Source organism: Scyliorhinus torazame, chromosome 2, assembly GCF_047496885.1.
Source record: "Scyliorhinus torazame isolate Kashiwa2021f chromosome 2, sScyTor2.1, whole genome shotgun sequence".
Taxonomy (NCBI): Eukaryota; Metazoa; Chordata; class Chondrichthyes; order Carcharhiniformes; family Scyliorhinidae; genus Scyliorhinus; species Scyliorhinus torazame.
This window is the reverse complement of record NC_092708.1, coordinates 388,297,177-388,310,340: the sequence shown is the minus strand read 5'-3', so window position 1 is coordinate 388,310,340 and position 13,164 is coordinate 388,297,177. Positions and strand designations below refer to the sequence as shown.

Below are 13,164 nucleotides of genomic sequence, written 5' to 3'. Positions count from 1 at the left end.
TCCATGAGATGAGGGTGTGAGAGGAGCTATCCCCTGAGGCTCCCCCACCACCTATCGCTGCCAGTCCTGGAGGCCCACTGCCATCTCGGGTTTGCATTCTCGCGGCCATGGAACACAGAGAACCCACCTGGGTCTGTGCCACATCAGCCAGTTACTGCACCATCTCTCTCTGGGACTGCGCCACCTCCCTCTGCGTCCTTGCCACATCAGCCAACGCCTGGGCAATGCCACCAACGCTCCCAGCCATGGCCCACTGTGACTGGGCCACGCTCAGGACCGCCGCTGCGATGTCCAGATGGCTCTGGCACATGGCTACTTGTGAGAGGGCAACTCCGTCCTTGGCCTCAGCCACCCGCCTGCACAGATTGTCCCAGGCTTGAACATGCTGATCTATAGCTAAACCCCCCCCCCCCCCCAAAGGCCTCCACCTCAGACGTCACCTGTGCGGTGTTGGCCTGGGTGGCACGCATGACCGACACCACCCCCTCTTGCACGTGGCAGGTCTCCTTCACCTGCGCCTGCAGTTGCTGGATGCTCGCCGACATCCCCTAATTTAGTCCCTGACTCTGCCACAATCGATGGGTCTGTCCGTTCCAGAAGCCCGAAACCTGACTGGAAATCGGGGTGCCGCTGTCCTCGTTGCTGTTGTCCTCGTTGCCATCTTGTTGACTGGGATAGTGTGTGTGGGGAGTGAAGTGTGTATATGAGGCTGCAGCTTGTCAGCCTCCTGAGTGTCAGTCGCGAACCCAGCAAATCCCACACCGCATCTCATTGGAATTGATTGTGTTCCACGTGGTGCTGGACCCTTAACGGCCGCTGACTGGGTCCAGGTGCAGTGCCACTTTTGCTGCCTCAGAAGTCCACAAATCCTGTCCCGGCATCAACACAGGAACTAAGAATCCCGCCGAATGTTTTGCATCCATATGACCGTTCTACAAGTTCCACTCCAGTGACTTGTGAACCATAAAATTTTTAATTGCTGTTTGTGGGACCTTTTATACGCAGATTGGCACAGTCTTTCCTAACTTGCACCAATGATTATACTTCAAAAGTACTTAATTAGCTATAAAGTGCTTTGGGACATCCTGAGGTGCTCTCTGAATTCAATTTTTTTTAAAATTAGTACTTCTGAAACTCATGTCCCACATGCGGCTCTGTGATAAAGAACGGATAATCTATTTTAATGATGTTATTTGAGGGCTAAATATTCACCAGGGCACCAGGGAAAGTTCACCGTCATATTGACATATTGCCATGGGATATTTTACATTACCTCAGGGAGAAGACAGAGCCTCTGTTGAATGTATCACCTGAAAGACAGCATCTAAAACAGTACAGCATTGCCCCATACTGACAGGGAGTGGGGATGATGAGAAATGAGTGGGGAAAGTAATTCAAATACATTTTGAACAACTGATTGCAGCACATATTAAAGACCATATGGCAAGACCAGTAAAGCGATTAGTATTGACTTTTACATCCATTGGTCATTAAATTGTGAATGAAAAATCTAAATGTAGAGCAACAAATTTGCAAGGAAATTGCTGAGGATTGCAAGAATTATAGAGTAACAATGGAGGCATTAATTATCCAAATGTAGACTGGGATAGTAGTCGTATAAAGGGCAGAGAGGGACAAGGGTTCCTACAGATGATTAGCAGTTTCAAATTCCATAGGGTACACATGTCCAAAAATCTGTCCTGGTCCACCCACGTCGATGCTAACACCAAGAAAGTACAACAGCGCCTATACTTACTCAGGAAACTAAGGAAATTCGGCATGTCCACATGAACCCTTACCAACTTTTACAGATGCACCATAGAAAGCATCCTATGTGGCTGCATCACAGAGTGGTATGGCAACTGCTCGGCCCAGGACCGCAAGAAACTTCAGAGAGTCGTGAACACCGCCCAGTCCATCACACAAACCTGCCTCCCACCCATTGACTCCATCTACACCTCCCGCTGCCTGGGGAAAGCGGGCAGCATAATCAAAGATCCCTCCCACCCGGCTTACTCACTCTTCCAACTTCTTCCATTGGGCAGGAGATACAGAAGTCTGAGAACATGCACGAACAGACTCAAAAACAGCTTCTTCCCCGCTGTTACCAGACTCTCTTATGGACTGACCTCATTAACACTACACCTTGTATGCTTCACCCGATGCCAGTGTTTATGTAGTTACATTGTGTACCTTGTGTTGCCCTATTATGTATTTTCTTTTCTTTTCTTTTATTTTCATGTACTTAATGATCTGTTGAGCTGCTCGCAGAAAAATACTTTTCACTGTACCTCAGTACACGTGACAATAAACAAATCCAATCCAATCCAGTGTGTTCAGGAAAGTTTTGTGCAGCAGTATATTTCCAGAAAGCATTGCTCGACCTGGTTCTTGGGAATGAGGTGGACCAAGTGGATCAAATGTCAATAGGGAATTTATTATGGGAACAGTGATATTGCATCATAAAGGTTTAGGTTGGCTATGGAATGGGGCAAGGAGCAATCCGGAGTAAGAACTTGGGGAAAGCCAGCTTCAATGCAGAATGCAGTAAGAATGGATCTGACCCAGAGAAAATGGAATGAAAGGCTGACGAGCAAAACTGTAACTGAACAATGGACTGCCTCGAAAGGAGAGTTTGGGCGCAGAGTCGAGCTATATCTCCACAACGAGGAGCGGTAGAATGAACAAATCCAGAGCTTCCTGGCTGGGAACAGAGAGCTTGGATGAAGAAGAAAAAGCATGCTTGTAGCATATTAAAAATTTAATGCGGAGAAATGTGAAGTGATTCATTTTGGTAGAACGTGAGGAGACAATATAAAATAAAGGGTACTACCCTACAGAGGGTGAAGGAGCACAGGACCTGGATGTTCATGGGCATAAATAATTAAAGGTGGTAGGACAAGTTGAGAGAGCATTGAATAAAGGACACAGCATCCTGGCTCTATTAATAGGGGCTTAGAGTACTAAAGGAGTTAAACTTGTATAAAACACTAGTTTGATCTAAATCAAAGTATTGTGTCCAGTTTTGGGAGCCACACATTAAGAAGAATGTGGAAGCATTAGAGAACATCTTGAGAAAGATTCCACAAGAATTGTTCCAGGATGAAGAACTTCAGTTACATGGATAGATTTGAGAAATTGGGACTATTTTCCTTAGAGAAGAGACGGCTGGGTGGGGATTTGATCAAACTCATGAGGGGTCTCGATAGAGTAGATCGGGAAAAACAATGTTATTCATGGAAGGATCGACAGCAGGAGACGCAGATTTAAGGTAATCGGCAAAAGAGCAATAGAGACACAAGAAAACGTCTTCATGCAACAGATGTTTAGAATGTAGAATGTCTGAGAGTGTGGTGGAGGCAGGTTCAATAAAGGCATCCAAGAGGGAACTGGATTATCCGAAATGGAGGAATGTGCAGGTCTCTCGGGAAAAGACAGGGGAATTGCTACTTCGGAGTGCCAGCACAGAAATAACGGCCTGAATGGCCTCCTCCTGCGCTGTGACCATTTGCTGGTTCTGTGATTTACGGATATGAGAATTTACAAGCATGCAAAACAACGTTTTTGCTGTCAGTTTTTTTAAACATGATCTGCTTTTTATTTTTATTTTTCAGTTGGGAGAGGGTGAGCAGTTTGCCAAGATGGTGACCGAAATGAGTGAAAAAGAACCCGAGTTTCGAGCTAAAGGCTTTTTAGCTCTCGGCTTGACGCACAGTCTCCAGGCCACAGATGGTAAGGGCACCAGACAACCCCAGAAAGCTTTTCAACCTGACCCCATGGTTATACGCGGTGTTGTGCAATCCTCCACCCTGTATTTTCATTGTGATGAAATGTAGATCACTGTTTGCTATAACTCATTCCTTCCCAGGGCTTCAAAGTCATAAAGCTCCCTAGTCTGATTTTCCTACAGCTTACAGGCATTCAACATCTTGATGCCACCAAACGTCCATTTAATTGGGGCTTTTTACCCTCCACCTTGGATTTTTAATTCATTTATGTCCCAGCACTCATCATACCTATGTATCAAACCGATTTGGGACAGAGAGAAAGGTTCATGGTTAATGGATCGACATCATTCAACTTCTAAAATTGCATCTCAATTCTGTCTACATCGTATATAAAATAGTATTGTGCAGACGGAGGCCATTTGGCCCATCGAGTCTGCACCAACTCTTTCAAGGAAGAACCCGGTTCGTCGCACTCGCCCTTTTGCCATATCAATGAATTCTTTGACTCCTTTAAGAATTTATTAAATTCCCTTTCAAAGCCACAATACAAACACTCACTATACAACTTAGATGGCAGTATAGAGAGCTTACACATGCAAATTTGCCGACGACACAAAAACCATCGATATTGTGAGTAATGTAAAAGAGAGCAGATATTAAGTGAATGAGGAAAACTGTGACCAATGGATTTCGATATTCGTGAGTGTGAGGTCATTTAATGTGGACCCCAGAAGGATAGAACAGAATACTTTCTAAATTATAGAAAGCTGGGAGCAGTTAAACTCCAAAGGGACTTATGGGGCCATGTACATAGATCAGTAAAATGTCATGAAAGAGATACAAAACAAAATCACGAAGTTAAAGGAATGCTGGTCTTTTTATCTGGAGGACTGGAATATGATGGGATTGGAAGTGATGCCCAGCTTTCCAAAGCCCTGGTTAGACCACACCTTGAGTACTGTAGTTCAGTTCTGGGCACCACACCTTAGTATTAACAATGGTCTTGGAGGGAGTGCAGGTTGATTTACCAGAATGATATCCGGACTCTTAACGGTTAACTTCAAGGCATCGAATACACAAACTAAGGTTGTACCCCCTGGAATCTCAAACATTGAAGTGATTTGATTGAAGTTTTAAAAATATTAAGGAGAATGTAGGGTGGATTACTATTTTTGTTGTTTAGCAAAACTAGGACTACAGCACATCGTTTTCAGGAGTGAAATTGGGAAACTCAAAAGGTGGTTGAAGTTTCGGACTGTCTTTCACAAATAGCGGTTGTTGCTCCATTAGTTATTTTTATATCTGGCATTGTTAGATCCATGTTAACCAGCGGTATTAAGGGCTGAGGGACTACGGTGAGTGTATGGAGTTAGGCCGCAAATCAGCCATAATCCTGCTGAATGATGGAATAGGCCCACAAAGCTTATTTGTAGTCTCCTGTTCCTATGAGTCAGTAGTATTCCCAACCCTACCAGGCAGTAAATTCCAAATCCTAGCTACTCGAATAAATTATTTTTTCCTCATGTTGTCTCTGGTTCTTTTGCCAATCACCTCATATCTGTGCCCTTCTGTTATCGACCCTTCAGACTTTGGAAACAGTTTGCTTTTATTTACTCGAAACTCTTGATTTTAAACGCCTCTATCAAGTCGACTTATGCCCCAGTTTCTCCATTCTATTTGTGTAATTGATTATTGAAGATAAGCTTAGGGCCCTAATTATTCTGAAAAATTCAGGCCACACAAAGCTGCAGACCACTGTGTGTGTTTTGTGGATAGTTATATACATTCCATTCATGAGTCCCTCCCTCTTGTGAACTGTGTTTCATTCTTAGTGTCAGGCTTGACGTTTTATTCACTTGTTCCAGCAGGCATCAGTCTTGCCCTCCTACTCCCTCTTCAGTCTCAGAGATCCAGATCTTGCACATTCTACATGTTAAAACCATACTAAACCCAGCAAGCTTTGAACCTTGCATTTCCCATCCCGTCACCACCATATCCTGAGGGCTTTACCCCGCTCTTTCAAATTCTTGTAGTCGAAGGCCTACATCTTATACTCGCAGGTAGGGTTTGCCAGCTCAGGTTGGATGTCTTGCAAGAACTTTCACCACAATCTGTGTCTAAAACTGCTCTTTAGCCAACCAACACAATATTTTTGTGGCTTGCTGCCTTCCCACGTCAGTCGGAAAGCAAACAGTTTCCACATTACTCGATTGAATTATTTTTGACACTCAGTCAAACAGCCTTTTCTCCGCCCCTCATTCTCCGATACTTTTATACACCCCTTTGACATTTCTCCCAGATTTTTCTCAGCAAGGTCCAGGAATGTAAACTTTAATTCCTGGCGATGCCAGAAAAATTTAAGAGGGTTATCAAAGCACAATCTTTCTCCCCCAGCCCTTCCCCCTCCCCACCACCATCCAGTCAGCACCAGCAAAGAGAACAAAGAACAAAGAAAAGTACAGCACAGGAACAGGCCCTTTGGCCTTACAAACCTGCACTGACCATGCTGCCCATCTAACCTAAAGCCTTCTCCACTTCTGGGGCCCATAGCCCTCTATTCCCATGCTATTCATGTATTTGTCAAGATGCCCCTTAAATGTCACTATTATATCTGCTTCCACCACCTCCTCCGGCAGCAGGTTCCAGGCATCCATTACCCTCTGTGTAAAAAAACATCACACATCTCCTCTAAACTTTGCCCATCACACTGTAAATCTATGTCCCCTTGAAATTGACCCCTCTACCCTGGGAAAAAGCTTCTGACTATCCACTCTGTCCATGCCCCTCATAATTTTGTAGACCTCTATCAGGTCGCCCCTCAACCTCTATCGTCGCAGTGAGATCAAACCGAGTTTAGCCAACCTCTCCTCATAGCTAATGCCTTTCATACCAGCCAACATCCTGGTAAACCTCTTCTGTACCCTCTTCAAAGTCTCCACATCCTTCTGGTAGTGTGGCGACAGAATTGAACACGATATTCCAAGCGTGGCCTAACTAAGGTTCTATACAGCTGCAGCATGATTTGCCAATTTTTATACTCAATGCCCTGACCAATGAAGGCAGGTATGCCGTATGCCTTCTTGACTACCTTCTCCACCTGTGTTGCCCCTTTCAGTGACCTGTGGACCTGTACAACTAGATCTCTCTGCCTGTCAATACTCTTAAGGGTTCTGCCATTTACTATGTATTTCCCACCTATATTAGGCCTTCCAAAATGAATTGCCTCACATTTGTCCGGATTAAACTCCATCTGCCATCTCTCCGCCCAAATCTCTAACCGATGTATATCCTGCTGTATCCTCTGACAGCCCTCATCGCTATCTGCAATTCCACCAACCTTTGTGTCATCCGCAAACTTACCAATCAGACCTGTTACATTTTCCTCCAAATCATTTATATACATTAAACAGCAAAGGCTCCAGCACTGATCGCTGTGGAACACCACTAGTCACAGCCCTCCATTCAGAAACGCACCCTTCCACTACTACCCACTGTCTTCTATGACCCAGCCAGTTCTGTTTCTATCTTGCCAGCTCATCTATGATCCCATGTGACTTCACCTTCTGTACCAGTCTGCCATGAGGTACCTTCTCAAAGGCCTTACTGAAGTCCATGTAGACAATATCCACTGCCCTGCCTTCATCAATCATCTTCATCACTTCCTCAAAAAACTCGATCAAGTTAGTGAGACACAACCACCCCTTCACAAAACCATGCTGCCTCTCGTTAATATGTCCACTTGCTTCCAAATGAGAGTAAAACCTGCCTCGAAGAATCCTTTACAATTTCCCTACCACTGACGTAAGGCTCACCGGCCTGTAATTTGTTGAATTATCCTTGCTACCCTTCTTAAACAAAGGAACAACATTAGCTATTCTCCAGTCCTCTGGGACCTCACCTGTAGCTAGTGAGGCCCAGCAATTTCCTCCCTTGCCTCCCTCAGTATTCTGGGGCAGATCCCATCAGGCTCTGGGGACTTATCTACCTTAATGTTTTTCAAGACGCCACAACACCACCTTCTTTTTGATCTCAATGTGACCCAGACTATCTGTACATCTTTCCCCAGACTCATCATCTACCAAGTTCTTCTTTTTGATGAATAAAGTAGAAACAATCACATACAGGACACTTAGGGACAGAAAGGAGAGGGCGGCCGGCCAGGCAACACCTGGTCGACTCCATATTAGAGGTGGACCGGCGATTCTCCACGGCCCGGACCGGGGAACTACTGGCAGAGAGGTAAAAGTTACAAATGGAGTTCGACCTGCTCTTTACCGGGAATGCAGTGAACCAGCGCCGTTAGACACTTGGGGCCTTCTATAAACATGAGGTCAAGGCAAGCCGGCTCACCAGCTGAGGAAGCAAGCAGCCATGAGGGAAATAGCGCAGGTAAAAGATAAGAACGGTGGACTAGCCACAGACCAAGACAAGATGAATGAGGCATTCGCTACCCACTATCGGGGACTGTACACCTCCGGAACCCCTAGAGGGGGGATTAAACAGTTGCTCGACGGACTGGGTAGACCAATAGTGGGGAGGATAGAAAACAAGGACTGGAAGCACTGGGGGAGGTCACGGAGAGCAGGTGGGGAAGGGCCCGGACGGATTCCCGATGTACTTCTGTAAGTCATTTATGGCAGCACTAGTCCCACATCTGCGGGAGATGTTCAATGACTTGCTTTCGAGGGGGTCCCTGCTGACCACGCTGGACAAAGACCCGACGGAGTGCGGGTCAAACAGATCTATCTCACTCCAAAGCACTGATGCTAAAGTCCCAGCATGTTAATAAAACTATGTAAAGTAAATGTTTCATCACCTGGCATACTGCAGTCCCTATGGCCTCTTTTACACACCAGCCTTATCACCTGATCAGTCATTCATCCATCAAATACAAATGCAAAATATGGTGGATGCTGGAACACTGAAATGAAGTGGCAGCATCTGGATCGAGACTAACTGTGTGTACGTTTCAGGCCAATAATCTTTCATCAAAACATGATGCTGCCAGATCTACTGAGTATTTCCAGCATGCTCTGTTTTGATTTCATCCATCAATTCCTGGTCTGTGCTCATTTTATTAATAACCTATTGATTTTTTCTTTTTAAAGCAACGTTGAGAGGAATGCAAGAGGACCTCCAGAAAAAAGCCCTTCGAGCATTTCAGAGGTGTGTGTTTAAAAAACCAGAGTAACTAAGCCTCTTTGTCAGAAAAGGCAAAATGTAAATTCGTACTGTTGCCATGCCAACTGAAATGGCCGTGATATTTTACTTGCAAGCTTTACTCGCGCACAGCATTTCTCTGAGCTCTCCAGTGGAGAACAAGCACCATTTCTAACTACAAAGTAAGTGCTAGCAAATTGCTGGCAATATGGGGACTATTTTTAGGATTAATGGGAGCATATATTTGTGTAGGTGTCTGACAGTCATTAGGTGTGGCAAAAAGAATGTCACCAGAACATGGAAGTACAGGAGCGGAAACAATCTTTCTCCAGGTGTTCTGTGTTCACTGAGAAAATGGAGCAATCTTGTGTGAAGCACACTCAGCTGCAGGGTCCAGTTACATCTCCACATCCCCTAACTACTCGTCGCACCTCTAGAAGACTATAGCATACTGCTTACACACTTTGCTCCACCCCAGAGACAGGGGGCGGGATTCTCCGCGCCCCGACACCAAAATCGCATTCGGCGGCAGGGTGGAGAATCCGTTTTCCCGCACGAAATCTTGACCAGCACCGGTTCCGCTATTCTCCGGCCCACAAAAAGCGGCGTACTCCCTCCTAGTATCCACCGCTTCCGGCCATTGCCCGAGGCCCGTCCCGCTATTCTCCGTCCCCGACCGGCTGAATTCCCGCCAGCATGGTTCTAATCTGGTCCTGCCGTTCGGGAACCTCGCGTGACGGCTACGGACTCCGTCTCGGGCCGCCACAGTAGAGGGAGTGCTGATTGGACGGCAGGGGGACCTCATTCGGGACTGGGGGCCATGTGTGCGGGCAGTCCGGGTCGGGTGAACGGCCGGTGCGGGGCACTATTTCGGCGGTCCAAGTCCGCAGACTGAGTCCGCCATGGAGCATGGCGCGGCCACTGGAGGCTGTGCACATGCGCAGCCTCTGACCCGGACGTGCGGGGGCCTGTATCGGCAGCTGGAGCTGAGAGCTCCATGACAGCTGCCTGCTAGCCCCCTGCAAGATGGGGAACCTGTGGCCTTTTGACGTCAGTTTTCCTGGCGTAAAAGACCACAGTTTTCACGACGTCGTGGGGACATAGTCCCGAAAACGGAGAATCCAGCCCAGGGGATGTCCACCACATTGAGTTGGGGAGTGAAATACAGAAGTCTGTAAGTAGGGGATTAAATTAAATAAAACCAATTACGTAGGTGTGAGGGGGCAAGTTGACTAAGGTAGAATCCATGAAAAACTTGGTGGTTAATAACTAAAGAAATATTTCATAATTCTCAAAAAAATGCATTCCATTGACAAATGAAATAACACCGTTGGAAAAGTGAGCTAGCAAAAGAAGTTAAAGGAGTTATTAGATTAAAAGGTGAATGAGCCTGAGGATCGGGAGAGATTTAGAAAGCATGGCCAAAAAATTGATCGAGGGGAAAAATGGAATGAGAGTTAACGAACAAGGAATATAAAAGCAGATTTGTGTGAGAGTGGTGAAAATAAATTTCAGTCCTTTTACATAAACATACAAATTAGGAGCAGCTGTAGGCCATTCAGCCCCTCGAGCCTGCTCCGCCAATCAATAAGATCTTGGCTGATCTAATTAACCTCAACCCACATTCCTGCCTACCTTCACCCCCTTACTATCCAACTTTGTCTTAAAAATATTCAAAGACTCTGCGTCCATTGCCTTCTGAGAAAGAGTTCCAAAGTCTCACTACCGTTTGAGAGAAAAAAATTCTCCTCGTCTCTCTGAAATGGGCGACCTCTTTTTTGAACAGTGACCCCTAGCCCTAGATTCTTCCACAAGAGGAAACATCCTACCTATATCCATCCTGTTAAGATTCCTCGGGATCAATTTTGTTTCAATCAAGTTACCTCTTGCTGGGCGGCACGGTGGCGCAGTGGTTAACACTGCTGCCTGACGGTGCTGAGGTCCCAGGTTCGATCCTGGTCACTGTCCGTTTGGAGTTTGCACATTCTCCCCGCGTTTGCATGGGTCTCACCCTCACAAACCAACAAGATGTGCAAGGTAAGTGGATTGGCCACACTAAATTGCCCCTTAATTGGAATAAAATAATTGTGGACTCTAAATTTATTCTAAAAAAAACCTAACCCACCCATTCCATGTATTAATCTCATAAACCTTCTCAGAACTACTTCCAAGGCATTGACATCCTTCCTTAAATAAAGATGCCAGTACTGTATGTTGTACTCCAGATGTGGTCTGTATATTGTACTCCAGATGTGGTCTGTATATTGTACTCCAGATGTGGCCTGTATATTGTACTCCAGATGTGGTCTCACCAATGCCCTGTATAACTGAAGCAAAACCTCTCTTGTATTAAATTCCTCTCATATTAAACTATAACATTATGTTAGCTTTCCTAATTACTTGCTGTATCTGCATATTAACCTTTTGCTATTCATGCACCAGGACACCCAGATCCCTCTGCATCTCAAAGCTCTGAAATTTCTCACCATTTAGATATATGCTTCTTTTTTACTCTTCCTGCCAAAATGCACAATTTCATATTTTCCGCCATAATACTCAATTTGCCAGATCTTTGTCTACTTACTTAACCTATCTCTATCTCTTTGTAGCCTCCTTAGTCCCGGTTCACGATTTATTTTCCCAACTTTTCACCATCAGCAAATTTAGCAAGCATACCTTCAGTCCCTTCATCCAAGTCATTTAGGTAAATTGTTAAATGTTGAGTTCCCAGCACCGATCCCTGTGGTCCATCACTCCTTACATTTTGCCATCAGAAAATTACCCATTTGTGCCTACCTTCTGTTTCCTGCTAGCTAGCCAACCTCCTATGTATGCAATATGCTCCTATACCATAAGCTTTTATAATCCGCAATAGGTTTTGCACTGAGTGCCGAATTTGGTGCATTTGAGACCTATAGTGAGAGTTTGGTGACTGAGGGAGTATAGAGGGTTCATTTTTATCTAAAGTCTAGTCTTTATTTTATTTAGTCAATTAACTTAAAAGTTGCTGTTTGGTCAATCAACTTTAAACAAAGATTCTACTTGTAGGTACTTGCAGCTGGAGCTTGTTAATTGGATTAGGCCAGTTTTCAGAGGCTAAATTCACAGTATAAAAGTGATCCACCTACAGTGCAGACTTTGTTTGCACTGAGTGCTGAATTTGTTGCATTTGAGTGCTATAGTGAGAGTTTGGTGACTGAGGGAGTGCTGAGTTTGGTGCATTTGAGTGCTATAGTGAGTGTTTGGTGACTGAGGGAGTGCTGAATTTGGTGCATTTGAGTGCTATAGTGAGAGTTTGGTGACCGAGAGAGGAGGGAGTAAGGTGCTCCTTTCATTTTGTTTCCGACATTTCCGCAAAGAGCGAGAAGGGAGCCAGGAGTTTACAGAGAGTGCAGCTGACTGGGAGCAGAGCCGGAGGGCGGAGGTCCAGTTGGTCCACAGGGCAGCTATATTCTGTAAGGTAAGAGGGGATGGAGACTAGGCCAGTTGCATGCTCCTCCTGTAGGATGTGTGTGGTGAGGGATACCACCGGTGTCCCCGCTGACTATACCTGCGGGAGGTGCACCCAACTCCAGCTCCTCGGAGACCGTGTTAGGGAACTGGAGCTGGAACTGGATGAACTTCGGATCATCCGGGAGGCAGAGGGGCTTATAGAGAAGAGTTACAAGGAGGTAACCACACCCAAGGTACAGGACAAGAGTAGCTGGGTTACAGTCAGGGGAAAGAAAACAAACAGGTTGACAGTGCAGGGATCCCTCGTGGCCGTTCCCCTTCAAAACAAGTATACCGTTTTGGATGCTGTTGGGGGTGGGGGGGGGGATGACCTACCGGGGAAGGCCCTAGCAGCCAGGTCTCTGGCACTGAGTCTGGCTCTGGGGCTCAGAAGGGAAGGGGGAAGATTAGAAAAGCAATAGTAATAGGAGATTCAATGGTTAGGGGAATAGATAGGAGATTCTGTGGTTGCGAGCGAGACTCCCGGAAGGTATGTTGCCTCCCGGGTGCCAGGGCCAGGGATGTCTTGGATCGTGTCTTCAGGATCCTGAAGGGGGAGGGGGAGCAGCCAGAAGTCGTGGTGCACATTGGCACCAACGACATAGGTAGGAAAAGGGATGTGGAGGTAATAAACAAGTTTAGGGAGTTAGGCTGGAAGTTAAAAGCCAGGACAGACAGAGTTGTCATCTCTGGCTTGTTGCCGGTGCCACGTGATAGCGAGGCTAGGAATAGGGAGAGAGTGCAGTTGAACACGTGGCTTCAGGAATGGTGTAGGAGGGAGGGC

General features: G+C 45.9%; 1 protein-coding gene across 2 annotated transcripts in view; it reads left to right on the top strand.

The window, feature by feature from the left end:
• The window catches only part of ttc7b (tetratricopeptide repeat domain 7B), a 378,370-nt gene that overhangs the window by 181,469 nt on the left and 183,737 nt on the right, over nt 1-13,164 (top strand). For both annotated transcript variants that reach the window (XM_072494039.1, XM_072494049.1), the window contains exons 12-13: nt 3,615-3,732; nt 8,837-8,894. In XM_072494039.1, coding sequence (XP_072350140.1) covers nt 3,615-3,732; nt 8,837-8,894 — 176 coding nt within the window. The remainder of the gene's footprint in view (nt 1-3,614; nt 3,733-8,836; nt 8,895-13,164) is intronic.